The sequence below is a fragment of the Hemitrygon akajei genome, chromosome 5, assembly GCF_048418815.1.
Source record: "Hemitrygon akajei chromosome 5, sHemAka1.3, whole genome shotgun sequence".
NCBI classification, from domain to species: domain Eukaryota; kingdom Metazoa; phylum Chordata; class Chondrichthyes; order Myliobatiformes; family Dasyatidae; genus Hemitrygon; species Hemitrygon akajei.
In genome coordinates, this window is record NC_133128.1 from 79,773,327 (window position 1) to 79,801,187 (window position 27,861).

At 40.9% G+C, this 27,861-nt stretch overlaps 1 protein-coding gene across 1 annotated transcript; it reads right to left on the minus strand.

The window, feature by feature from the left end:
* Nucleotides 1–340: 340 nt before the first annotated feature.
* rs1a (retinoschisin 1a) lies at nt 341–27,861 on the minus strand. Its single transcript, XM_073044589.1, has 6 exons — nt 27,775–27,861; nt 27,371–27,396; nt 18,384–18,495; nt 15,323–15,464; nt 2,684–2,879; nt 341–683 (listed from the first exon to the last, which is right to left on the minus strand). The coding sequence occupies exons 1-6, from the start codon at nt 27,818–27,820 to the stop codon at nt 534–536; spliced, it is 672 nt and encodes a 223-aa protein (XP_072900690.1). The 5' UTR covers nt 27,821–27,861; the 3' UTR covers nt 341–533.

Consider the following 27,861-nt stretch of genomic DNA (forward strand, 5'->3'; position numbering starts at 1 on the left):
TTTGTAATGAATAAAGAACAGTTTGAAAGAAATAATGAAAACATTTTTGAAAGGTTAGCTTTTTTCCTGTATTACTTTCAAAATATGCCATATTTATCTTTTACTTCTTGGAACCTCCAAGGCCATCCTAAGAGATGAAAAGGCACTGTGCCAGGAGGTGTAGATGCATGAGAAGTTTAAAGGATTACTCAATCAGAGTGAAGTTTTTACACTAAGTATTTAATGAGCCAATAGGGGTCAGAAGACCAGAGGTAGCAGGTGAATAGGTTTTAATTCAAGATTTTTGGACTGTCATTTCTGGACTGAATCCAATCTGTAGGACAACAATGAGATCACACAATACCACTAGAAATTAATTTTAATTTGATTCTTACAAGAAATATTCTTTTAAAAGTCACTAGATTAAAGTTGATGAATTTCAAGTTTTAAACATAGAATTAAATGGAAACCAAGCTGATTTAATTGTTAATTTTAAACAAAGCCCATATTTTTCTTAACAGGATATGCTATTTCATCTGTTGAGATCATTATTGCTAACACTTATTCAGACATTCAAGTAGTTCCATCCTGATAGCAATTCGAACATGCCATCCCAACGGTATAATTCTAATATATTGAGCTACAATCGGAGGACGCAGGAAATTCTGTACTGATGATGATCGGTCTGAATTTCCATAGAACACCTGTGGGAGCAAAAATGTAATTCTATAAAGGTGAACTAAAACTTAATGATAACCTAGCTTTCAGCATACAGTGGTTGAGTGATATACCTTCCCAGAGAGGTGTTTCCTGGCAAACAATGAAAAATGCCGTATGTAAGACAAATACAAACAACCACCCAGCAGGATAAAATTATTTCCTTGCAGTATGCCATTTCAGTACCTCTGTGCCTCTTAGGAATAACACTATTAGCAGCAGCTGTAGCTTCATTTAAATGACAGCTTTATTACATAAAACATTCTAAGCTGTCTTGAAGAACCGGAATCAAAAGGGCAAATTTAAGGGTGTTTAAAGAAATTAGAGAGGCTTGGGAGAGAATGCCGAGATTTAGGGCATCTTGGCAGGTGTGTAGAGCTGGAGAGGAGAAACCATGGAGAGTTTTGATAGCAAGGATTTTAGAGTGAAGATATTAACTGGGAGATTATATCTGTCTGAAAACAGGTGAGTAGATCCGGTGCAAGGTAGGATGCAGACATAACTTAATGGTACTTTTTGCAGGTGTTTACCAGACAATTTATTGAACTTTTCACACATATAAAGAATAAAACAAGGCAAGAGTGGATATTGCACCACTTGAAAATGATGCTGGAGAGGTAGAAATGGGGTGGGGGGGAACAAAGAAATGGCAGACAAACTTACTAAGTATTTTGCATCAGTCTTCAATGTGGAAGACATTAGCAAATATTCAAGAGTATTTGGGGTTAGGAAGTGAGAATAGTTGTTTTTACTAAGGAGAAGGTGCTTTGGAAGCTGAAAGGGCTGAAGCTAGATAGGTCAGATGGACTACAACCTAGGGTTCTGAAAGAGGTAGCTGGAAAGATTGTGAAGGTATTCCTAGTTATCTTTAAAGAATCACTAGATTCTGAAATGGTTCTGGAGGAGTGGAAAATTGCAAATGTCATTCCTCTCATTAAGAAGGGAGAGAGGTAGAAGAAAGAAAATTGTGGGCCAGTTAGCCTGGTTTCAGTGGCTGTCAAGATATTGGAGTCCATTATTAAGAATGAGGTTTTGGGGCACTTGGATAAAGTAGGCCAACGTCAGCATGGCTTCCTCATGGAAATGTTGCCTGATAAGTCTGTTGGAATCATTTAAGGAAATAACAGGTAGGGTAGACAAAGGAAAGTCGGTGGATGCCGTTGTTTACTTGGATCTTCAGAAGGCCATTGACAAGGTGCCACATATGTGGCTGCTTAAAAAAAAAGAGCCCATGCTATTACAGGAAAGATACTTACATGGATAGAAGATTGGCTGATTGGCAGAAGGCAAAGAGTTGGAATAAAAGGGGCCTTTTCTATTTGGCTACCAGTGATAAGTGGTGTTCCATAGTGGTTGATATTGGGGCTGCTTCTTTTCACAGTATATGTGATGGCTTTGTGGCCAAGTTTGCAGGCAATTCAAAGATAGATCAAGGCACAGGTAGTGCTGAAGCAGGGAGTCAGCAGAAGGAGTAAGACATTGGGAGAATGGGCAAAGAAGTAGCAGATGGAATATAGTGTTGGAAATGTATGTTCATGCACTTTGGTAGAAGGAATACAAGCAAAGTACTCTCTAGGCGGAGAGAATATTCAAAAATCTGAGGTGCAAAGTGACTTGGGAGTCCTTGTGCAGGTTTCCTAAAGGTTAATTTGCAGGTTGAGTTGGTGGTAAGAAAGGCAAATGCAATGTTAACATTCATTTTGAGAGAACTAGAATACAAGAGCAAGGACGTGATGCTGGGGCATTGGTCACCAAACAGAGTATTGTGAGCAGTTTTGGCCCCTTTATCTGAGAAATGATGTGCTGGCATTGGAGAGGATCTGCAAGAGGTTTATGAGAATTATCTCAGGAATGAAAAGGTTAACTAATGAGCGCTTGCTGGCTCTGGGCTACCACAACTAAGCTGCAAGTGTCACATGTGACAGAGAAGGCATTACCTCACCTTTTTATTTACCCTTTGAATTATTGGATAGATTTGAGTACTTACTCGATTGTTTCCTGTCTGATCTTTATAGTAAACCCAGTTAAAGGTTTCATTGGCTCTATACTGTACACTGTACTTTGTCATCCATTCATCAGCGTCACATCGCCCTTGAGTTATTATCCCAGAAATGACTCTGATTTCCTTCAAGTCAATCTGAAGCCATTGCTGATTGTCCTGGTATCTTGATAGCCATGCACACCTGTATGCATTGTGGGGGTGGGAGGGAAGAAAGGCAATAATAAAAATTTGGAACAAAAATATATATCAAATTATACATAGTGGATATACAAATAACAACAGACACTATAACTCATAGAAGTAAACTCACAGTGTTTATTTTCCTATTGAATCAGCTGTCGCCTAGAGTGGCTATTTGAACACCAACTTCATTGACAATTGCTACTCAGCTGATTGACCAGGACTGCATAGCAGAGGACTCTAGCAGTGTTTTAAAAGCCAAAAAGCATTCAAAAACTTTTTTTTTAATGGAACTTCATATAATTAAACCAGAAGAAAGCCCTCAAACAATTTAATATATTTAACTCATTGTTGTGTTCTCTGTTCAAATTAATGGACTCACTCTACTTAACAATTGATAGGATCCTTAATAGTGCACTCATGGAAAGGAAATATTCCAAGATGCTGCCTCCCATATGTTCTTTGACATTCAGCTTGATAAATTGGTTTATTGTTGTAACATGCACCAAGGTACAGAAAACAAAACCTTGTTTTGTATGTCCATACAGTGCATGGAGATAGTTCAAGGGAAGACGATAACAGAGTGTTACAATTAGGGAAAGTATAGTGCAGCTAGGCAGTAAGGTGCAAGGCCATGATGAAGTAGAGTGTGGTCTGTGCAAGTCTGGAAGTGGAGGCCTGCAGGTCAAAGTCCTGGAATTGGCAAGTCCTGAGTTCAAAGTCCCGTGATCAGCAAATTTTGGGGTTGAATCCCAAAAATCAAAGTTGTGTGATCGGCGTGTCCTGAAGTAGTCAGAGGCCTGAAGTCTGTGACACCAGGGCAAAGGTATGGAAGCCCGGTTGAGGTCTGTCCTGAGGTTGGAGGCCTGACTGCAGGGGTGGTGGGAAAGGACTTTTTTTGGCTCTTGTTGATTTTCTTTGTTGTTGCTGCTGCTTGTGTTCTTCTGCTGAACATTGTGGGCAAACTATGTTGGCACCAATGTGTGTAGCAACATTTGTGAGCTAGCCCCAGCACATCCTTAGGTGTGTTGTTTGTCAATGGAAATGACACATTTCACCGTATGTCCTGATGTATAAGTGATGAATAGATCTGAATCGGAATATGGATAGAAGCTGTCCTTGAGCTTAGTTTTCAGGCATTTGTGTCTTCTGTCCAATGGGAATGGGGAGAAGAGAGAATGGCCCTGCTGGATGGGATTTTTGATTATAATGGTTGCTTTACCGAGGAAGCGTTAAGTATAGACAGACAAAATTTCTGGCTTGCTTCCCAATACACTAAGTATTTCATTTAACATGAAAATTAAAGGGTCAAAAGATCCTGGACCTGTAACATTCACTGTTTCTCTCTCCATACGCTGTGTCACCCACCCATACCTTGCAGCCTTCTACAGGCTCTTTCAATTGAGTCCTCTACACAGAAACCTGTATGTTCTTTTTTATCTGGCCACTCTGATACCTGTACTATTGTATATCACACCTCTGGTTGCAAGATTTTCAGGCGAAGAAACACCACATCCAGACTTTACATCACACATGGTGACAGTAACTGGAAATGGTGGTGCATTACATTGAGGCATTGTCCCCATTGCATCAAGTGACTCCAACAATAAAGGCTTACTGGCAGTCACTGGGAAATGGAGACCAAATCTCATGTACTGGAAGCTACTACTTGCTGCAGGTAGACATAAGACCATAAAATACTGGAGCAGAATTAGGCCATCTGGTCCATCAAGTCTGCTCTACCACTTAATCATGGCTAGTATTTTTTCAAACCCATTCTCCTGTCTTCTCCCCATAACCTTTAACCCACTTACTAATCAAGAGTCAATCAATCCCTGCTTTATATACAACCAATGACATAGCCACAACAGCCCTTTGTGGCAACAAATACCACAGATTCACGACCCACTGAAGAAATTCCTCCTCATCTTAGTTTTAAAGGAATGCCCCTTTATTCTGAGGGTATACCTCAGATTCTAGATCCTGCTACTTATAGAAACATCCTCACTATATCAACTCAGATCTCGATCTTTCAATATCCAGTGGGTTTCAATGAGATCCCCCACCATCCTTCTGAACTCTATAGAGTACAGGTCCAGAGTCAGTTTACCACCACCTTCAATGTGCTTGCACAGTTTGAGGAGATGGGTGTTTTTCAATACTATAACCATGATACAAAACTCATCGTCTACAAGGCATTAGCTAAGATCTCTCCCTCCTATAAGCTTCAGAAATCTATTATTTACAGGAAGCAATTCAAGGTACCAATACTGTCTCCATATATCCACTTGAATTCATCAGAAGCATAAGTAAACAATGGGAATGTGTTAGTCTAGTCCAAAATCTATAGCACTGTGACCTAGGTTATTCTCAGTTAATTCTTGGCAGGTTGTATTGTTTCCAAAATTGACATCGGTCTTCTGAAGCAGATGCTCTATACTATATTCTGTTAAGAGCAATTCTAGAAGTGCAACATTCCCACTAACTCCTAAGAAACTCTGGCCAATCACCACTCAAGATGGAGAAGTATTTGCATTGTATTGGGAACCTTGAGGCCATAGGGTGAGAATACTCAAAGCCCTAAGAAAGTGATGCTTGGGGAAAACCACCATAGAATCCCATCTGTGGGCAAGTTAGCTGTTCCCACATTGGTCACTTCGGAACCAATAAACCCACAGTGGATTATTGATGTTAGGTTCAGCATTGACAGAGAATGTTGATGTATAATGTGGATGTGTTGTTCATTGGTGACATGGAGTATTTGAAGACACATTTGTTAACCTCATTTATCCATGTGTCATCACTGATATGTTATGGCAATTACCACCACAGCCGTCTCTTCCCATTACCTTTGTCATGTGTATCAGGAGTGCTGCTTGACCCATTATGGAAAAGAACACCTCTCCAAATTTGTACAGCCAACAAAGAGACCACCAGGTTGCCACAGTCATAGTAAAGTACAGCACGAAGCAGGCCTTTCAGCCCATCTAGTCCATGCCAAACCATTTAAGCTGCCTACTCCCATTGACCTGCACTGTGATCATAGCTTTCCACATCCCTACCATCTAAGCTTCTCTTAAGTATTGAAATCGAGCTGGTATGCAACACTTGCGCTGGCAACCCGTTCCACACTCTCATCACCCTCTGACTGAAGTAGTTTCCCCTCATGTTCCCCTTGAACTTTTCACCTTTCACCCTTAACCTTGGGTTGTAGTCCCACCCAACCTCTGTGGGAAAAGCCTCAACAATTCTAGAAGAATGCAGCATATTAGGTAGCATATATGGAGGGGAATAAACAGCTCTAAGTTTAAAGTACATTTATTATCAATGTATAAATTATACAACCGTGAGATTTATCTCCTCACAGGCAACCGCAAGACAAAGAAACCCAAAAGTGCCCAGTAAAAAAAAGACCGTCAAACACCCAATGTGCAGAGAGAGAGAGAAAAACAAATTGTACAAATAAAAGCAAGCAAGTGACATTTAGAACGAAAGTGATTCCTCAGATATAAAGCTTGCAGCAGCCTGAGCAGGCCATAACCTCAGCTTCAGTGCAGTGCAGTGCAGAGCGGAGTAAATGCCACGGAGGGAGCAGAGATCAGACAGGCCCAACCCAGGCCTCTGGACCCGACAGCCAGCCTTTTTAATCCATCTGGTTCAGCACTTAAGTCAATGTTTTAGGCTGAAAATCTTCACCAGGACTAGAAAAGTGTGGGGCAGAAGCCAGCTTCTATGTAGTGAAAAAGTTGCGCAGAAAGTGCAGTGCAGCTAGACAAATAGTTCCAGAATTAGGTCCAGGGCAATCCCAACAGCTCTTAAAACAGTGACAAGTTTTTATTCTTCAACTGGATGGCCCAGTGTTACTTCACCATGGCACGATAGTGTAATAGTTAGGACAACACTTTATAGTACAAGTGACCCAGGTTCAATTCCTGCTGCAGTCTGTAAGGAGTTTGTCTGTTCTCCCTGTGACTGCGTGGGTTTCCCCCAGCTGCTCAGGTTTCCTCCCACAGTCCAAAGACATACCAGCTGGCAGGTTGTAATGTGTCCTGTAATTAGGCTAGGATTAAATTTGGGGTTTGCTGGGCAGCGCAGCTCGAAGGGCAGGAAGGGCTTATTCCAACCTGTACCTCAATAAATAAATAAAATAATTAAAGATATAGGTAATCAAATGTGAGTATAATTGGATCTATTGTTTTAAGAGCAAACCAGAATTATTGCCAAATATGAGAAAACTTGCCCATCCATCCACATTACCTGCACCCTGTGTTTCAACAAGCTTCTTCCTCTCTGGGATCTTCAAGCAGCTCCTCAGGATAGGGGGTTAGCAATCTTGAGGAGGTTGCCTAATCTGACCCTAGATAAGTCGTAGATCCAAACCCAGTAAACTTGACCAGCCAGACATTGAGAGTTCATCCTTTTACCGACAGTGTGGCAAGAACAGGAATTACTGACCATGATGTTGGCCCGTCAATAATTGATGAAATTCTGAACATGTGTCAGTACAGAGACAGAGTAACAGTAGAGAGGCACCTTGAATGGACACTCAGTTTCTTGCCCTTACCTCATTTAGCATTTAAAACTTCCCCGAAACTCATTATACTCAGAGCCATTGACAAAGTGCTGGAGGAACCCAGGGGCTCGGACAGCATCTGTAGTTGCTGACTCTTTGGACCAAAACTCTGCATCGTCCTGCTGAGTTCCTGCAGCTGACTGTCCAATACTCCAGACTGCAGCATCTGCAGTCTCCTGAGTCATCATTCTCTTTTGAAGAAGTGACCTTCCCACCTTGCCATCCAATTAATCAGGTTGAGAGAATTTTCTGGGTGGAGTGAGACTCCAGAGCAAGACACAGCATCAATTGTCCCACTGTGGTCATCAATAGCACCTAACAAAGACAATGAAGGCCAAATCAGAGGTCTTCAGCCAAGGGGGACTGACACAGCCCAAGGCAGGAGTTCATTCTTTATGAAGAACAGAGAAGCTTGGACATAGGGAACACAGAGAAGTTGCCTGTAAACAGCCGAAAAGTTATGCAATGTTTGGGACTCAGACAGATAGCTAGAGCCCATCTAAGTATTACATAATTATCTGTGTGTGTGTGTGAGCAAAGCACGATGAAGATGAACTCGTGATCTCCCAATCTACCTCGTCATTGCCTTTGCACACCATTTTCTGCCTGCATTGTACTCCTATGTAGATGTAACTATATTCTCCTTTCTGTACTGCCCTTCATTGAACGTATAGCAGTACCCTTCAACCCACAAAGTTGAAATAAATCTAGCCCTTGTTTCCCACATAGATCTCCATTTTGCTTTCACCATCTGCCTCTTAAGTGTCTCTAATCTACTGCATCTACCCCTACCACCACCCTCAGTAGGTGCATTCCATCCACTTACCTACCCCTGACATTCTCCCTGACATTTCTGCCACTTTTTCTATGGCTCTTGTTGTCTTATACAGCCCAAGCAAGTGGCCTCTCATCTTCCTTCACCGCAAAGAGAAAAAGCCCTAACTAGTTCAACCTTTCATCGTAAGATATGTGTTTTAGTTCAAGCAGCACTCTGGTAAATCTCCACTACACCCTCTCTAAATCTTCAACATCTTTCCAATGAGGCATGCACATTGGATGCTTTGATGTCACTGGTTTGAAATGATCTGTTGAGATGGCTTGCAAAACAAATTTTTACACAACTGTAAACCAATTGCCAATTAAAATTGTGTTTGCATTGGGATCTGCCTTGGGTTCTTAAAGGTGCACGGAAAAGGCAGGGATAATGTTTCCTGTCCTGGAGAAGGTGCTCAAAGTTTCAAAAGATGCTTCATCAGGACTGGAAAGCAAAGGGGAATGTCTTGTGCATGCTGCTGCCACACCAAAACAATTGTATGAAATAAGTCTAGTGACTTATTTCACCTGGTTCTGATTCTGATTCCATAGTTAATTAACTCGCCAGTGAATCCTTGAGACACGGAGGCAACCAGAGCACCCAGAGGAAACAAACACAGTTACAGAACAAGCACTACACTGACAGCAGCCGAGGCCAGAATCACATCTGTTCTCCCTGCAGTTGTAAGAGCAACTGCTCTCTCTTCTCACGTGCAGCCCCTTGGACTCAAGCAGAGCAACCTGCCAGTCAGACTGCCACTGCCCTGTTGGAGATGTGCTCTCTTGGCTGTATGGTTGGACCAAGGCTCCCACCTGCCTCTCATGCAGGCTTGAATGGATTGCTAAGCCCAAGAATAATTGGCTTCATTTGAAGAAGGGTGTAACCAGACGAGTTTCCATGGTGCTCTGATAAAATGTTTCCGATAGCAGCAGGGCATAAATGGAATCAGGTTAAGCAGTGGAAGCAAGGATGTCCACTATGGAGATGAGAATGGCTCAGAAATCCTATCAGGGATCTGTTCTCACTTTCATCTTACTATACCATCTCTGCAAGTTGGTTGCTTCAATCGTCAGGGAAACTGCTGACAAAACATTGATGTTAAGAATAGATAGATAGATAGATAGATACTTTATTCATCCCCATGGGGAAATTCAACTTTTTTTCCAATGTCCCATACACTTGTTGTAGCAAAACTAATAACATACAATACTTAACTCAGTAAAAAATATGATATGCATCTAAATCACTATCTCAAAAAGCATTAATAATAGCTTTTAAAAAGTTCTTAAGTCCTGGCGGTTGAATTGTAAAGCCTAATGGCATTGGGGAGTATTGACCTCTTCATCCTGTCTGAGGAGCATTGAATCGATAGTAACCTGTCGCTGAAACTGCTTCTCTGTCTCTGGATGGTGCTATGTAGAGGATGTTCAGAGTTTTCCATAATTGACCGTAGCCTACTCAGCGCCCTTCGCTCAGCTACCGATGTTAAACTCTCCAGTACTTTGCCCACAACAGAGCCCGCCTTCCTCACCAGCTTATTAAGACGTGAGGCGTCCCTCTTCTTAATAACTTGTTCCTGTGTTAACACTCTATTTCCTGACACTACCTCAGCAACCAGCTCCCGGCTTTGCCACGTTCCAATGGGTTTGGTTCAGGAATCAGTCACTTATTATATATTATATTGACAATGCTCCTTCATATCTCCTAAAACTCGGGTTTGATTCTGACCACTGCTGCCGTCTATGTGGAGAATGGACATTCTCCCCTGACTGCATGGGTCTCCCCCACATGTTCTGGTTTCCTCCTGCACCCCAATGATGTACAAACATGAGAATGTCTGCAAATACAAAGCAACGCACACAAAATGCTGGAAGAACTCAGCAGGGCAGGCAGCATCTGTGGAAAAGAGTAAACAGTCGATCTTTCAGGCCAGGACCCTTCTCTAGCAATGATGGAATCAACCACTGCACAACACCACTGGTGTGAATAGGTGTGGGAAATTCAAGAGGGAGCTGATGGACATCTTTGTGGGAATTAGTGTCAGGTAGATGAATGAGAGTGATGGCATTGCTTTGGGTGGCAGCATAGACTCAGGGAACAAATGGAATTGGAATTGGTTGGAATTGGCTTCTTATTGTCAAATGTACTGAGGTACTATGAAAAGCTTAAATTGCATGCTCTTTATGCAGATCTAATTATTAGACAAGGCAAAATGATAACGGAATTCAGAATAAGTTGGGAAAGCTACAGAGAAAGTTCAGTGCTGGTGGACTAAATTGCATCATCATCGTCCCGTTCATCAGTCTTATAACAGCAAGGTAGAAGCTTTCCTTGAGCTGGGTGGTATGTGATTTCAGGGTTCTGTACCTTTTGCCCAGTGGGAGAGGGAAAAAGAGAGAATGTCTGGGGTGGTGGGTGCTGGTTGCTTTATTGAGGCAGCGAGAAGTCTGTATACAGCTCGAGGAGGGGAGGCTAGTTTAGTGATGTACTGAGCTCTGTGTACAACTCTCTGCAGATTCTTGTGCCAGAACAGCTGCCATACCGAACTGTAATGCACCCAGACTGTTTTTCTGAGGTTCATCTCAAAGTCTTATACTATCCAAAGAAGTTTATTTGTAAAATTAATAAATTAAATCATCATAGAGCAGAACAGCACAGAAAAAGGCCCTTAAGCCCTTCCCGTCCATGTCAAACTATTATTCTGTTTAGTTCCATCGATCTGAACCTGGACGAAACCACTCCACACCCTTCCCATCTGTGTACTTATCCAAACTTCTCTTAAATGTGAAATCAAGATCACAACTACCAATTCCACTGGCAGCTAGTTCCAGACTCTCACCCACAAAATGCTGGTGGAACACAGTAGGCCAGGCAGCATCTATAGGGAGAAGCACTGTCGATCCACGGCCTCCTCTACTGTCAAGATGAAGCCACACTCAGGTCAGAGGAACAACACCTTATATACCAGCTGGGTAGCCTCCAACCTGATGGCATGAACATTGACTTCTCTAACTTTCGTTAACGCCCCTCCTCCCCTTCTTACCCCATCCCTGATATATATCCCTGATATATTTAGTTTTTATCCCCCTCCTCTTTTTTTCTCTCTCTCTCTGCCCATCACTCTGCCTGTTCTCCATCTCCCTCTGGTGCTCCCCTCCCCCTTTCTTTCTCCCAAGGACTCACGTCCCATGATCCTTTCCCTTTTCCAGCTCTGTATCCCTTTTACCAATCACCTTTCCGGTTCTCAGCTTCACTCCACCCCCTCCGGTCTTCTCCTATCATTTCGCATTTCCCCCTCCCCCTCCTACTTTCAAATCTCTTACTACCTTTCCTTTCAGTTAGTCCTGACAAAGGGTCTCGGCCCGAAACGTCAACAGTGCTTCTCCCTATAGATGCTGCCTGGCCTGCTGTGTTCCACCAGCATTGTGTGTGTGTTGTTTGAATTTCCAGCATCTGCAGATTTCCTTGTGTTTGCTTTTTAAATCCACACTCTCACCACCTTCTTAGTAAAGAAGCTCTCCCTCCTGTTCCCCTCAAGTATTTCACCTTTCATCCTTAACCTATGACCCCTAGCTGTAGTCTCTCCCAAACTCAGTGGAAAATGTCGGCTTGATTTACCCTATCTATACCCACCAAATTTCCCTCATTCTCATGTGCTCCAGCAAATAAAGTCCTAACCTATTCAGCCTTTCCCGATAACTCAGGTCCTCAATACCCAGCAACATCCTTGTAAATTTTCTCTGTACTCTTTCAGTCTAATTGATATCTTTCCTGTAGATAGGTGACTAGAACTGCACACAGTATTCCAAAGTAGGCCTCACCAATGTTTGATACAACTTCAATGTAACATCCCAATTCCTGTGTACATAGTACTTTGATTTATGAACTTTAACATAATTAAAGTACTCAACACTTTGATTTATGAAGGACAATGTGCTAAAAGTTTTCTTTATGACCCTTTCGACCTGTAACTGGAATTATGGATCTGAATTCCCAGATTTCTCTGTTCTACTACACTCCTCAGTGCCCTTCTGCTCACTGTATATGTCCTAATGCCTTACGCTGCTTTGTCCTCCCAAAGCGCAAAACCTCCCACTTGTCTGCATTAAGTTCCACCTGCCATTTGTCAGCCCACTTTTCCAGTTGGTCCAGATCCCACTGCAAGTTTTAATAGTCTTCATTGCTGTTCACTGTGCCCCCAATAAAATATTGCAACAACTTTATTCAGAAATTCAAATAGTTGCGTTACCATATTTAAACGTATTCATGTTTCATGTTTTCCAGGATTCCATTGTTTTAGACAGAGCAGGAGGGATTAAAGGGGGCGGGGTGGCGTTACTAGTCAGGGGAAATGTATTGGTAGTGCTTAGTCGGGAGATAGACTGGAGAGCTCGTCTAGTGCAGCTGAGGAATAAGATAGCTACTGTACAACCACATTAATGTGATTATATTATAGACTACCCAGCAGTCTGTGGGATATATAGGAACAAATTTGTAGAGAGATGGTAGACTTTTGCAAAAAAACATTGGTAGTGATGGTAGGTAATTTTAACTTTCCACATACTGACTGAGTCTCCCGTATTGTAAAAAGGCTGGATGGGCAAGAGTTTGTCAAATGTGTTCAGGAGAGTTTCCTGAATCAGTACATAGAAGTCCCAACTAGAGAGAGTATGACACTAGACTTCCTATTAAGGAGTGAGACAGGGCAGGAAACAGAAGTTTGTGTAGGGGAACACTTTTCATCTAGTGATCATAATGTTTCAATGTAATTATGGAAAAGAATAGGCCTGGTCCTCAGGTTGAGATTCTAAATTGGAGAAAGGCTAATTTTAATGGTATCAGAAATGATCTGGCAAGTGTGGATTGAGACAGGTTGTTATCTGGCAAAGGCCTACTTGGTAAGTGGGAGGTCTTCAAAACTGAAATTTTGAGAGAACAGAGTTTGTATATTCCTGTCAGAATAAAAGGCAAGGTTAACAGTTTTAGGGAATCTTAGTTTTTGAAAGATTTTAAAGCCCTGGTTGAGAAAAAAAAGGTGGTGCATTGCAGGCAGGAACAAATGAGGTTCTTGAGGAGTATAAGAAATGCAACAGAACACTTAAGGAAATCAGGAGGGCTAAAAGAAGACGTGAGGTTGCTCTGGCAGACAAGGTGAAGAAGAATCATTAGGACTTTTACAGATATATTAAGAGCAAAAGGTTAGCAAGGGATAAAATTGGTCCCCTGGAAGTTTTGAGTGGTAGTCTCTGTGTGGAGCAGAAAGAGATGGGGAATATCTTCAATGGATTTTTTTGCACCTGTATTTACTCGGGAGCTGGACACAGAGCCTATAGAAGTGAGGCAAAGCAGCAGCAAGCCCATGGATCCTATACAGATTACAGAGTAGGAGGTTTGGTGTCTTGAGGTAAATTAGAATGTATATATCCCCAAGGCCTAGCAATGGTCCCCTTGGAACCTGTTGGAGGCTAGTGCGGAAATTACTGGGGTGCTCTCAGAAATACTTAAAACATCCTCAGCCACAGGTGAGGTTTCTGAGGACTGGAGGATAACTATTGTATTTCTGTTGTTTAAGAAAGGCTCTAGGAGTAAACCACAAAATTATAGGCCAGTGCTCCTGACACCAATAGTGGGGAAATTACTGGAAGGTATTCCAAGGGATTGGATATATAAGTATTTGGACAGACAGGTACTGATTAGGGCTAGTGAACATAGCTTTGTGTGTGGTAAGTCACGTCTAACCAATCTTACGAATTTTTCAAGGAAGTTATCAGGAAAGTTGTTGAAGGCAAGGCAGCAGATGTTGTTTACATGAATTTTGGTCTTTAACAAGATCCCACATGGGAGATTAATTGAGAAGGTTCACTTGCTTGGATTCAAGGTGAGGTAGTAAATTAGATTAGACATTGGCTTTGATAAAGAAGCCAGAGAGTGGTTGTAGATGGTTGCCTCTCTGAATGGAGGCCTGTGACTGGTGGTGTGCTGCAGATATCGGTACTCGGTCTGCAGTTGTTTGTCGTCTATATCAACGAAAGATGATAATGTGATCATCTGGATCAGCAAATTTGTAGATGACACCAAGTTTAGGGGTTTAGTGGACAGCGAGGAAGACCATCCAAGCTTGCAATGCGACCTGGACCAGCTGGAAAAATGGCAAATGGAATTTAATGCAGACAAATGTGAGGAGTTGCACTTCGGGAGGACCATCCAGGGTAGGTCTTACATGGTGCACGGTAGGGTGCTGAGAAGTGTGGCAGAACAGAGATCTGGGAATACAGATCCATAATTCCTTGAAAGTGGCGTCACAGGTAGATAGTCATAAAGAAAACTTTTGGCACGTTGGCCTTCATAAATCAACATATTGAGTATAGGAGTGGTGATGTTATATGGAAATTGTGTAAGACATTGGTGAGATGGAATTTGGAGTATTACATTCAGTTTTGATCACCTAACTACAGGAAAGATGTAAGCAAATTGAAAGAGTGCAGAGAAAAGTTATAAGGATGTTGCCGGCACTTGAGGACCTGAACTATCAGGAAAGGTTAAATAGGTTAGGACTTTATTCCCTGGTACATAGAAGATCGAGTGGAGATTTGACAGAGGTATACAAAATCATGAGCGGTATAAATGCAGTAAATTCAGGCTTTCATTTGCCACTGAGGTTGGGTGAGACTCCAACTAGAGGTCATGGGTTAAGGGTAAAAGGTGAAATGTTTAAGGGGAATATGAGGGGGAACCCCTTCACTCAGAAGGCAGTGAGAACATGGAACAAGATGCCAGCAGAAGTGGTGGGAGTGGGTTCAATTTCAACATTTAAGGGAAATTTGGATAGGTACATGGATGGGAGGGATATAGAGGGCAATGATCTGGGTGCAGGTCAATAGGACTAGGCCGATTTGTGGTTTGGCACAGCAAGTTCTGTTGGAAATTTCCATTTCATCTGATGATAAATTACAATTAAAATTCCAATTAAATAGAAAGAAATTGCTGAAATTTCAAACAGGGTGTTAAAGTAAAGGTTAAAAGTAAGGATGCAAAATTCTGGGATGTGATTACTTACCCAAAACCCTGGCTATTAATTCGTGCTTTGTTCGATATCCATGAAGAGTACCAGCCAGTGTAATGATCTTCATTGGAACAACTTATCTGATCTTTTGTAACAGCTCCAGATTCAAACCCAAGGGCTCGGTGATAAGGACACTCTGTGAAAACAAACAATTAATAATAACTTTCAAAGGTTTTTCCTGAAAGACCTTTGTAATTGTGAATGTAAATGAGTTTCCTTGCAGGTTGGCATCATTTTTAACAATAACACGTTTAATAACAGACTAAAAACTCAACAGCTACAGTAATAGACAATATTTGATTGTAAGCCAGATATGGAGATATCAAGCCGTATGACTAACTAAAAGTTTGGTCAAAGAAGTAGGTGTAAAATCATCCTGCCTCTATATTCTGTCCTTAAGAGGGTATACGGAGAGAGGGTGATTTCATAAGCCTAAGATCCAAATAGCTGAAGGTGCCACTTTCAGTGATGGAATTTCGATGGGGAAGAGGTGGGTGCTCACCTCTTTGCAGGCTGCAGGTTTGCGAAGACGGTGAAGAGAAAGATGCACAGCCTTGTGTCATGTCTTGAGCAAGCTACATGACAAAGGACTCTACAGGCTGTCCCCAGGGACACACACACACACAGACGGACATTGAGTGCAGCAGGAAGATCGTCAACCCAATGAAAGGTGCCCTTTGGTCCACCAGCACATCGAGATGTCCGTGGAAGAATGCTGCCAACTGGCACATTCCAGGCTGCGGGAAATCCTGCTGAGGGATGCACTAAAGCTTGGTACAGCCACTGCAAGGGCTCGGTATGGAATTACCACAGCGTAGGGTTCTTCCTCAATTGAACAGGAAGTGGCCGGGGACCCAACCTAGCCCTTCCCTGTCCAGTAGCAGAACTTCTCAATTATTGCAGGAGTGTACCACTCCAGGGGGCCACATGAGTGGCAACAATGCTATTGGTTTTAAACAATGTAATTTAACACTAAAAGTATTGGGAAAGGATCTGGTGCTTTCCCAGTGTATATGACAAATAAACTCTTCTTGGGTTTCCAGACAGGTACAGGTATAACTGACATTTTGATGACACACTCTGCCATCTTCATCACCGATGATGCCTGGGCATGTCTAGTTCGGTGGTATTAATAGCCCCGAAATCCATTCCACCTGATTGGTTAGTCCTCATCCAATCAGGTTCCTGCTCTCCCACCTTGTTTACAATCCAATTCCAGTTCTTACTTATAGAGCAAGACCTTGGTCTTTGTTAAAATTCTTTTCCTCTAGTTTTATTTCAATGGCTTTCTTTGTCAGGCAGTGCCAGAAGCCACTGGCACGGCACAATAGTTTAATCGATACCTGTCCCCGGCTGGAAGCCCGAAAAGAGTTTATTTGACAAACTGCATTGTCTATGGATGCAAGAATGAAGAAGTGTTGCATGGTTTACAATTGTAACTATTTTTATTGTGAATAAAGTTCCTTTTGTTTATAAAAATATTGAAAATTGGAAGTGCACAAAACCAGTCTTGCAGTACCTTAAAGATGACTGGACAAAAAGAGAAAGCTGGTGGGTTAAGGAAGAAATAACATTAATTCTGAATACTCAAGATAGCTGTAAAGGTTTCCCACTTTGTTTCTGCCCTTCTCAAAAGCTTCAAGGGAATCCAAAGATGAAAAGGAAGTAGTAGTTAAGCAAATATCATACGACAATGACGTAAGGAAAAACTGACATACAGAATGGGAGGAAAGCTAATATGAACCATTGATGTGGTTTATTCGAAGAACCTTGAGATGAGCAGAATTGAATATTTTGTCAAATAATTTTCTCTATACCCCTTTTATCACCACTGTTATACACCCTTTGCTTCCTGCAGCTAGTGCCTGAGTTCAATCTACTAACAAGCTGTAGTAGTCTTTTTAACTTGGGCTGATTCATGACATTCAGCGATGTTTCCGGAATAGTTTTCAGCACCACATCCTCCTTGCTTTCAACTTTAGTTTCTTTATTCTGTCCCCAATGACCTTCAACTTGTGACCAACTAACCAACTATATCTGTCTATTTAGTAGTGATCTTAAAGGGACATGCAAAGCTTAAAAAAATTGTGTGCAATTATGCAGAGGGTCACCAGGTGTTAAATAGGTGTTGCCATGAACTGAATCACAAATACCTTGCACCCTTTTCACATGGGACAAAACTGCCCCATTCAAAGTTTCAAAATACATTTAATATCAAAGAACGTATAAATTATACAAGCTTGAGATTTGCCTGCTTACGGGCAGCCACAAAGCAAGAAACCCAAAAGAACCCAATTTAAAAAGAAGGACCAATGCGCAGAGAAAAGGAAAAATCACAAATCATACAAACAATAGAAGCAAGCAACACCATTCCAACCAAAATTGAGTCCATAGACCCCAAATGCCTGGAGCAGCCGGGTAGGCCCAGAGCCTCAGTTCAGCATACAGCAGAGCAAACTGCCACGAAGCTTGCAGACACAAAAAGGAGTGAACATCGTGTTAGAGACATGTAGCAAGTTCTTTGCATAAAAACAATCTCCATTCGTGCAGCATTAACACGTATTGGACTTAACCAGGGCAACTTTGTGAATTTCAATCACTAACAACTATCGTACATGAACGTCTCCGTGTAATTTAATGGTGTCTGGACTGAGCAACGTTTTTGTGACTCTGAAGCTGATTGATTATGATATCTATTTCATCCTTACAAGTGGTAGGGAAAGAAAATCTATTTAATCTTCAGTGACCATCAGTATGCACCTGAATATCACATTAAGAAAAGAATAATTAATGACCTTCCATATTTTCCCAACATTATTACATTCTAATAATGACCTATAATGTTTGTGATAGATGCCAATAGTCAGTTCTGTGTAACAGCCAACGAAATGATCTATACAAGAAGTAGGATTTTTCTCCAGGAGTAAGTATTTAATTTTATTTCACGGATTCATAGTGAAATAGATTATTTTCAGAGTAAAGCCTGACTGGATTTTCAAGAATATCCATCAAAATTAAGCTAAGTTCCTTCTAATTTTGTAATAGTTGTTCTTACCTGGCATACAGTCTAGCATTGATGGTCCTCGTATCATCCCCCTGGTTCTGTTAGATCCATCATTGCCGTTACATTTGCAAGGCCTGCTACATGATTGATCCTCTTTTTCATCCTGTTAGTAGCTCAGAGAAAGCAGATAAACCTCAACAACCTGTTGGATGACTCGTGGATAATTGACTTGGATCCTGCTGAACATTGTTCCAGTAAAATACATTGAACCCAGATTACTGCTGCTACAGAATATGAAAATTTGATTTTGCCAAATGGGGAATTACTGAAAAGAGGTTCTGCTATGTTTAAAAAAATCAGAACAACTTGCACTGAGAGAGCAAAAAGATAAGTTATAGAGTGAAAGTAAGGGAGTACCAAGGCAGAACGTGGCATCGCAGGAAGATAACATCGCAGATGATACTAAGATAAGATAGGTGGTGTTGTGGATAATGAAGTAGGTTTTCAAAGCTCGCAGAGAGGTTTAGGCCAGTTAGAAGAGTAGGCTGAAAGATGGCAGATGGAGTTTAATGCTGATAAGTGTGAGGTGCTACATTTTGGTAGGAATGATCAAAATAGGACATACATGATAAATGTTAGGGCATTGAAGAATGCAGTAGAACAAAGTGATCTAGGAATAATGGTGCATAGATCCCTGAAGGTGGAATCTCATGTGGATAGGGTGGTGAAGAAAGCTTTTGGTATGCTGGCCTTTATAAATCAAAGCGTTGAGTATAGGAGTTGGGATGTAATGTTAAAATTGTACAAGGCATTGGTGAGGCCTAATTTGGAGTATTGTGTACAGTTCTGGTCACCAAATTATAGGAAAGATGTCAACAAAATAGAGAGAGTACAGAGGAGATTTACTAGAATGTTACCTGGGTTTCAGCACTTAAGTTACAGAGAAACGTTGAACAAGTTAGGTCTTTATTCTTTGGAGCATAGAAGGTTGAGGGGGACTTGATAGAGGTATTTAAAATTATGAGGGGGATAGATAGAGTTGACGTGGATAGGCTTTTTCCATTGAGAGTAGGGGAGATTCAAACAAGAGAACATGAGTTGAGAGTTAAGGGGCAAAAGTTTAGGGGTAACACAAGGGGGAACTTCTTTACTCAGAGAGTGGTAGCTGTGTGGAATGAGCTTCCAGTAGAAGTGGTAGAGGCAGGTTCGATTTTGTCATATAAAACAAAATTGGATAGGTATATGGACAGGAAAGGAATGGAGGGTTATGGGGTGGGTGCAGGTAGGTGGGATTAGGTGAGAGTAAACGTTTGGCACAGACTAGAAAGGCCAAGATGGCCTGTTTCCATGCTGTAGTTGTTATGTGGTTATAAGGATGTAACTGTGAGGTCAAGAATAAAGGTGGAAAGTGAAAATAGAAGGGCAAGTAGAAAGAACAGGAGACTGAGAGGAGGCAACAGCAGCAGAACATAGAACATTGGGGGAATCATGCAAATTCCAAGTTGCCTTTATAAGGAAGTTTTCTAAAGTACATCTGATGATCCTACTAGAGAAGGGATTACATTCTCTTTGGAAATGAGGCTGGGCAAGTGCTTTATATGTCAGTGAGGGGACAGTTTGGGATGAATGACCATAAGATGGTTATGGAATAGGGTAGGACAAAGTCCTAAACTGGGGGAAGGTGAATTTCAATGGCATCAAGCAAGAATTTGCAGAAGTTAATTGGGAGAAGCTGCTTGCATGTAAAGGGACATCTGGCAAGTTGCAGACTTTCAAAAATGAGATAGGAATAGTTCCTGTTAGATTAATGGGGAAGGTCAGCAAGATTAGGGAGCCTTGGTTGATGGGGGATATTAATGATCTGGTTAGGAAAATGAAGGAGGCACAAGTCAGGCATAGGCGTCTGTGATCAAGTGAGTCCCTTGAAGAGTATAAGGGATATAGGAATACACTTAAGAAGGAAGTTAGAAGAGGGAAAGGGGCCATGAAACATCACTAATAGACATGATTAAGGTGAATTCTGAAAGACTCTGTAGGTACATTAAGAGAAATATGGTTGGTAGAGAGATGAGGTCCCATTAAGGATCATTAAGTGATCTATGTCTGAAGCCACAGGAAATGGACAAGATCTAAGAGGAATACGTTGTCTATATTTACCATGGAGAAGAACAAGGAATCTATTGAATTAGGGGAGGGAACAATGATATACTGAAGCATAGCAACAATATAAAGGAAGAGGAGAGCTAGAAGGGGACATGAAAAGGCCCTGGAGAGAAGAACTGAGGAAAACACCAATGTGTTCTACAAGTACATGAAGAACAAAAAGATAGCAAGAGTGAGGGTAGGACTGCTCAGGGTTAAACAGTGAAACATGCCTGGAGGTAGGAGAGGTCCTCAATGAATACTTTGCTTCAGTGTTCACCAGGGAGAGGGAACTTAATGAATGTGAGGTCAACGTAGAACAGACTAATGTGCTGGAGCATGTTCAGCCGAAGTTTGAGATTGGAACTTCTGAAAAACATTGGGATAGATAAGTGCCCAGGGCTGGATGGGAAACAGCCCCTGTTACTCTGGGAAGCAGAGAGATTACAGGTGTGTTGACAATGATCTTTGTGTCCTCTCTGACCACAAGTATGGTACCAGAGAATTGAAGGATGAAAAATGTTGTTCCATTGTTCAAGAAAGTTAATTTGGATAATCCTGGGAATTATAGACCAGTGAGTTTTACAACAGTGGTGGATAACTAATGGAGAGGATTCTAAAGGATAGGAATTACAAGCATTTGGACAAGATAGTCTTATTAGGGATATTCTGCAATGCTTTATGAGGGGCAGATTGTGCCTTATTAACCTGATTGTGTTTTTTGAGGAAGTGGAAGTGTGGGTTGGTAAGTTTGCAGATGACATGAAGGTTTGATAATTCTGTGGACATTGTAGAGGGTTATCATAGGTTACAACGAGATACAGACAGGATGTAGAGCTGGGCAGAAAAGTGGCAGAAGATGTTCAATCCAGAAGTGTGATGTGAGACACTTTGGAAAATCAAACTTGAAGGTAGAGTTCAGGCTTAATGGCAGGATTCTCAGGAGTGGAACAACAGGAGTCCAAGTCTACAGGTCCCGCAAAGTTGCAGTGCAAGTTGATAGGTTGGTTAAGAAAGTGTATAGTGTGCTCACTTTCATTAGTTAGGGGATTGAGTTCAAGACCTGCAAGGTAATGTTGCAGCTTTATAAAACTCAGTTTAGACTACACTTGGGATATTGTGTTTGGTTCTGGTAACCTCATTATAGGGAATATGTGGAAGCTTTAGAGAACTGGCAAAGGAAATTTACCAAGATGCTGCCTGGTTTAGAGAACATGAGGAATGGCTGAGCAAGTTAGGGCTTTTCTTGTTGGAGCAAAGGAAGATGAGAAACCAATTGGCAGAGTTGTACGAGATTATGGGAGGCATAGAAGGAGTGAACATCCAGCACCCTTTCTCCAGGATGGCAATGGGCAATTCCAGAGGACATCCAATCAAGATGAGTAGAGGAAAGTTTAGGGAGATAGCAGAGGTAGCTTTTCTATACGAAGAGTGGGAGGTGCTTGGAACACATTGCCGGGGTGGTGATGGGGCTGAAAGAGACTCTTGGTTAGGCACACAGATGTAAGAAAAATGAAGCGTTTTGGGTTGTAGAGGAGGGAAGAACCAGCAGGAAGGAGGTTAAGGATGAAATTAGGAGACCCAGAAGGGGCCATGAGAAGGCCTTGGCGGACAGGATTAAGGAAAACCCCAAGGCATTCTACAAGTACGTGAACAGCAAGAGGATAAGACATGAGAGAATAGGACCAATCAAGTGTGACGGTGGAAAAGTGTGTATGGAACTGGAGGAGATAGCAGAGGTACTTAATGAATACTTTGCTTCAGTATTCACTATGGAAAAGGATCTTGGTGATTGTAGAGATGACTTAGAGTGGACTGAAAAGCTTGAACATGTAGATATGTAGAAAGAGGATGTGCTGGAGCTTTTGGAAAGCATCAAGCTGGATAAGTATCCAGGACCGGACAAGATGTACCCTAGGCTACTGTGGGAGGCGAGGCAGGAGATTGCTGAGCCTCTGGCGATGATCTTTGCATCATCAATGGGGACAGGAGAGGTTCTGGAGAATTGGAGGGTTGTGGATGTTGTTCCCTTATTCAAGAAAGGGAGTAGAGATAGCTCAGAAAATGATAGACCAATGAGTCTTACCTCAGCGGTTGGTAAGTTGATGGAGAAAATCCTGAGAGGCAGGATTTATGAACATTTGGAGAGGTATAATATGATTAGGAATAGTCGGTATGGCTTTGTGAAAGGCAGGTCGTGCCTTATGAGCCTGATTGAATTGTTTGAGGATGTGACTAAACACATTGATGAAAGTAGAGCAGTAGATGTGGTGTATATGGATTTCAGCAAGGCATTTGATAAGGTACCCATGCAAGGCTTATTGAGAAAGTAAGGAGGCATGGGATCCAAGGGGACATTGCTTTGTGGATCCAGAATGGCTTGCCCACAGAAGGCAAGGATTGGTTGTAGACGGGTCATATTCTACATGGAGGTCAGTCAGCAGTGGAGTGCCTCAGGGATCTGTTCTGTGACCCCTAATCTTCGTGATTTTTATAACTAACCTGGATGAGGAAGTAGAGGGATGGATTAGTAAATTTGCTGATGACACAAAAGTTGGAGGTGTTGTGGATAGTGTGGAAGGCTGTCAGAGGTTACAGCAGGACATTGATAGGATGCAAAACTGGGCTGAGAAGTAGGAAATGGAGTTCAACCCAGATAAGTGTGAAGTGATTCATTTTGGTAGGTCAAATATGATGACAGAATATAGTATTAATGGTAAGACTCTTGGCAGTGTGGAGGATCAGAAGGATCTTGGATTCTGAGTCCATAGGACACTCAAAGCTGCTGCGCAGGTTGGTTAAGAAGGCATACAGTGCATTAGACTTCATCAATCATGGGATTGAGTTTAGGAGCATTGAGTTAATGTTGCAGCTATATAGGACCCTGGTCAGACCCCACTTGGAATACTGTGCTCAGTTCTGGTCGCCTCACTATAGGAAGGACATGGAAACCATAGAAAGGGTGCAGAGGAGATTTACAAGGATGTTGCCTGGATTGGGGAGCATGCCTTATAGGTTGAGAATAGGTTGAGTGAATTTGGGCTTTTCTCCTTGCAGCGATGGAGGATGAGAGGTGACCTGATAGAGGTGTATAAGATGATGAGAGGCATTGATTGTATGGATAGTCAGAGACTTTTTCCCAGGGCTGAAATGGTTAGCACAAGAGGGCATAGTTTTAAGGTGTTTGAAGCAGGTACAGCTGAGATGTCAGGGGTAAGTTTTTTACACAGAGAGTGGTGAGTCGTGGAATGAGCTGCTGGTGATGGTGGTGGAGGCAGATACGATAGGGTCCTTTAAGAGACTCTTGGATAGGTACATGGAGCTCAGGAAAATAGAGGGCTATGGGTAACCCTAGGTAATTTCCAAGGTAAGGACATGTATGGCACAGCTTTGTGGGCTGAAGGGCCTGTGTTGTGCTGTAGACTTTCTATGTTTCTATGTGCAAAAAGATGTGTTGGGAAATTAAACCAAGGCAGGACATTCACAGTGAATGGCAGGGCACAGGAGTGTTGTGCGTAGACAGACCTCACGGTCCCGATGAAGGGTCTTGGCCCAAAACATCAACTTTTTATTCCTTTCCATAGATAATGCCAACCTGCCGAGCTCCTCCATTATTTTATATATGTAACCCCACTGTACCAGCTCATAATTCCCTGAAAATGGGGACACATAAGGGTAAATACAGTAGGGAGGAAGGCAAATGTCATCTTTGTTTTTTATCAGTGAAGACATAGAGTAGCAGGTTTGGACATCATTATTTTAGTTGTACAAAATGTTGGATAAGCTGCACTTTGAGTATTGTACGTAGTTTTGGTAACCACACTATAGGAAGTGTGTGATTAAGCTTCAGAGAGTGTAGAAAAGATTTATGAGGATATTATGTCAATTGGGTGGGAGGTGGGGCTTGAGCTATCAAGAAGTTGGCTAGACTAGGCCTATTTTCCCAGTAGAAAAGGTGCTGAGAGCTGTATAAAATTATGAGAGGTTTAGATAGGGTGGATAGCCAGTTTTCCTTGTTAGGGGTATGTAAAACCAGAGGACATAGGCTTAAAGTGAGAGAAAGGATGTTTAAAAGGGCACTGAGGGGTAATTTTTTCACATAATGAGTAGTTGGTCTTTGGCAGAGCAGTCAGAGGAGCAGGGAGAGGCAGAAACAGTAACAACATTTAAGAGGAATTGGGACAGATACTTGAATGTACAGGACAGAAAGAGATACAGAATTAATGTGGGCAAGTGAGACTAGTATAGATTGTTATGATGGTCTGCATAGATAGTGTGCTGTACAATATATTTCAGCTCCTTTTCAAACCAAAAGGGAAAAAAAGCCCAACAAGGAAGATTTGCTTTTGGATTTAGTACTGGTGAATGAACCAGAGCAAATGAGGGAAGCAAGGCAAGGGAACAGCTGGACATATGCTTTAAGATGACAGCAGATTAAGTTATAAGTATGACAAAAATATATTAATGGATTGGAGGAAAGCTGATTATGAGACACTGAGAACAGAAAGTAATTGAGAACAATACTGGCAAACAATGTTGTAGAAAGGCAGGAGAAGAAACATATAGTGCTGAACAAGATTCCAGAAAAAATAGGAAAGAACATAAACTTGCATGGGACTTCAGGGTTGAATAAAGACACACGGGAACATTTGAGAGTTAAGTCAGAGGCATGTATTACGTACATGGCCAGCAAACTGTAGGATCAAAGAGAAATGAGTTAGAAGTAATTAGGATGGCAAAAGGGAGCTATGAAGTTAAGTTATCAAGGGATGCCAAACAAAATATTCAAAACATAAGTCAACAATAAAGCAAAGGTCATGACTGAAAATGGATAGGACAATATAATAGGAAGTTGGCAGCTGTACTAAGTCATTATTTTGCTTCAGTATTTAATAGGGCAACTAGAGTACGGGACATGGTAATGGATGATGCGATAAATAATTAGATGAATAATGAAATATTGTGCCTTTAAAATAGAAAATGGGAGCAAATTGAATAAATAATTAAGTTTAATGAAATCTATAAAGGATAAAATCTTTACAAAATAATTACAAAATTACAAAATAATCCAGGAGGAAGGTAATAGTCATTACAACACATATTTAGTAATTTGTTAGCAAAATGGTTCAGTGACAGACAATTGGATAGCCTATATACATTTTAGAAGGGGAACACAACATGTTCATCAAATTATGTATGAATAGCTTAAAATTGGCAATGTGAAAATTAATGGCACCCCTACCAACAATCAGAGCAAAGTCTAGAAATGAGGAGCATGATAATGAACATTCACCATGAGGGAAAATCTTGCCTGGTCATTCAATTACTTTCTGAAGGGTTAAAAGAGAGAGTAGATAATGGTAATGAAAATATTTAGTTCATGCACAGTAGGTTTTCAAAAGGCTTTAGATAAAGAACTGCATATTAGACTGATAAGTAGAAACAATGAATGGAGTATTAGTGGTAGGTAACAGAATGATTCCTCTTTGGATTCAATGTAAAGAGCTGAGACTGGAGTAAAGGCTAAGGTGGATGATGGTGGGTTGCAGTGTACATGAAGGTCAATGCTGGGACCACATTTGGTCACAACTGATAAAAAACTATTCTGTCTGTGGAACTAAAAATACGATTTCTGAAGCTGTGGATGCGAACAAATTGAAATGTATAGCTGATTCTAATGCACAAATAAACACACAGAATGGGGGAAATAATAGATAAATTTAAGAAAATAATGGCAGAAAGAAGTCACTTATTACTTAGATGTTCCAGGAGGAGAGACAAAGAGATCTCAGAGTACAAACACACTAAGGTTGTGCCACTGGTTCACAAGACCATAAAGAAACAAAGCCAACAGTAGAGTTTATTTCCAGAGGGATAGTTTTGAAAAATAAGGAAACTCTATTAAACGTGTATCAAAGCATGGTTAGACCACAATCAAGAATTCTACTGACATTTAAGCTCCCTATATCATAATAAGGACATAGAGGCATTTAAGAGGAAGCAGATTTACAAAGGTGGTGTAAGCAAGAGAAGATGTATTCAGGAGAGCATGAATCAAAGAGGTAATTTTCAACTGGAGCAGAGAAGTGAGGTATGAGCTAATTGAGATCTTGAAAATAAAGGTTTTGATAGAGTGTGAATACAGGGGGAATGTTCTCCTTGTGAGAAAAACAAGAGGCCATCAAATGAGGACATCACCAAGAAATTCAACAGGACGCTTGGAAGAAACATTATCTAAAGAATTGCCAGAATATGAAACTCACTCCCACATTGAGTGATTGGCAAATTGTATAAAGATTTATAAGGGAAGGCTTGACAAGCATGTAAGGGAGAAGGGAAGGAGTTTTGTTGATACGATTGGATGGGAAAATGTTCAAGTGGAGCATAAACACTGGCATGTTTCAATATAGTATGAAATAATCCAAAATAATCGCAAATGGACTATTTTGTGAATAACTAGAAGTTAAATTAGTCATATTTCAACATGCTCATTTGATAATATGTAGATTATCAGGAGCAGGATCATGTTTCAATAAATCTTTATAAAAACATTATTTTCTTTCTCACATGAACAACATAGTAAATGAATACTTTGTTTTAGCTACAAAGACTTACCAGTATATAACAGTTTGTTTGTTATATTACTAATGTTATTAATTCTCAATTAGTTCAGTATTTGAAACATCCCCCTCTAACTTATACTAATCTACAGAAGACTTTAAAAGATTTTCATTATTACTTAATTAGTTACTATTTGGAAATAATAGTATTTAAACAATGTTTTCTAAGTATTTTTCTTCTTCTAAAGGCAGATATTTTACACAAGTATCACATTAAAATGTTTGCCTAGGATAAATAGCATGTTATAATACTCTAACATCATATTGAGTTCCTACCTTGGTAATAGAAAGAGATGAGAAAACTTTATCGATGAATTTTGGGAAGAATTGAAGAATTGAAAAGATAAAGCAAAAGAAAACAAGTATTATACTGTATCCTCAAACAACACAAATGCAATTACTTTCATTTATTATTTTTCTAAAATGACAGATCAGGGAAGAATTTAACTTGTCTATTAGTACAACTGAGCTAAGTTCTTCCTCGCTAATGGGAACTTACATATACTTTCAGCAATGAGTTCTGGTATTATATAAATACTGAGATATTACCAAAATGTCTTGGAAGGAACTCTTAAGAATGTAATGAAAATTCTCATTTAAATATCAAAAACATACTAAAGGGGAGAAAATAATAGCTTTTGATGAACTCTCTTTATCTGAGCAGAAAGTGGTCAACTTACCTTTAGACAAGAACAGGACAGAAGTCAAGATGTTTTCTCCCTTCATCTTTCCGAGATTATGCACACAACAACTTGAAAAACTGCAGT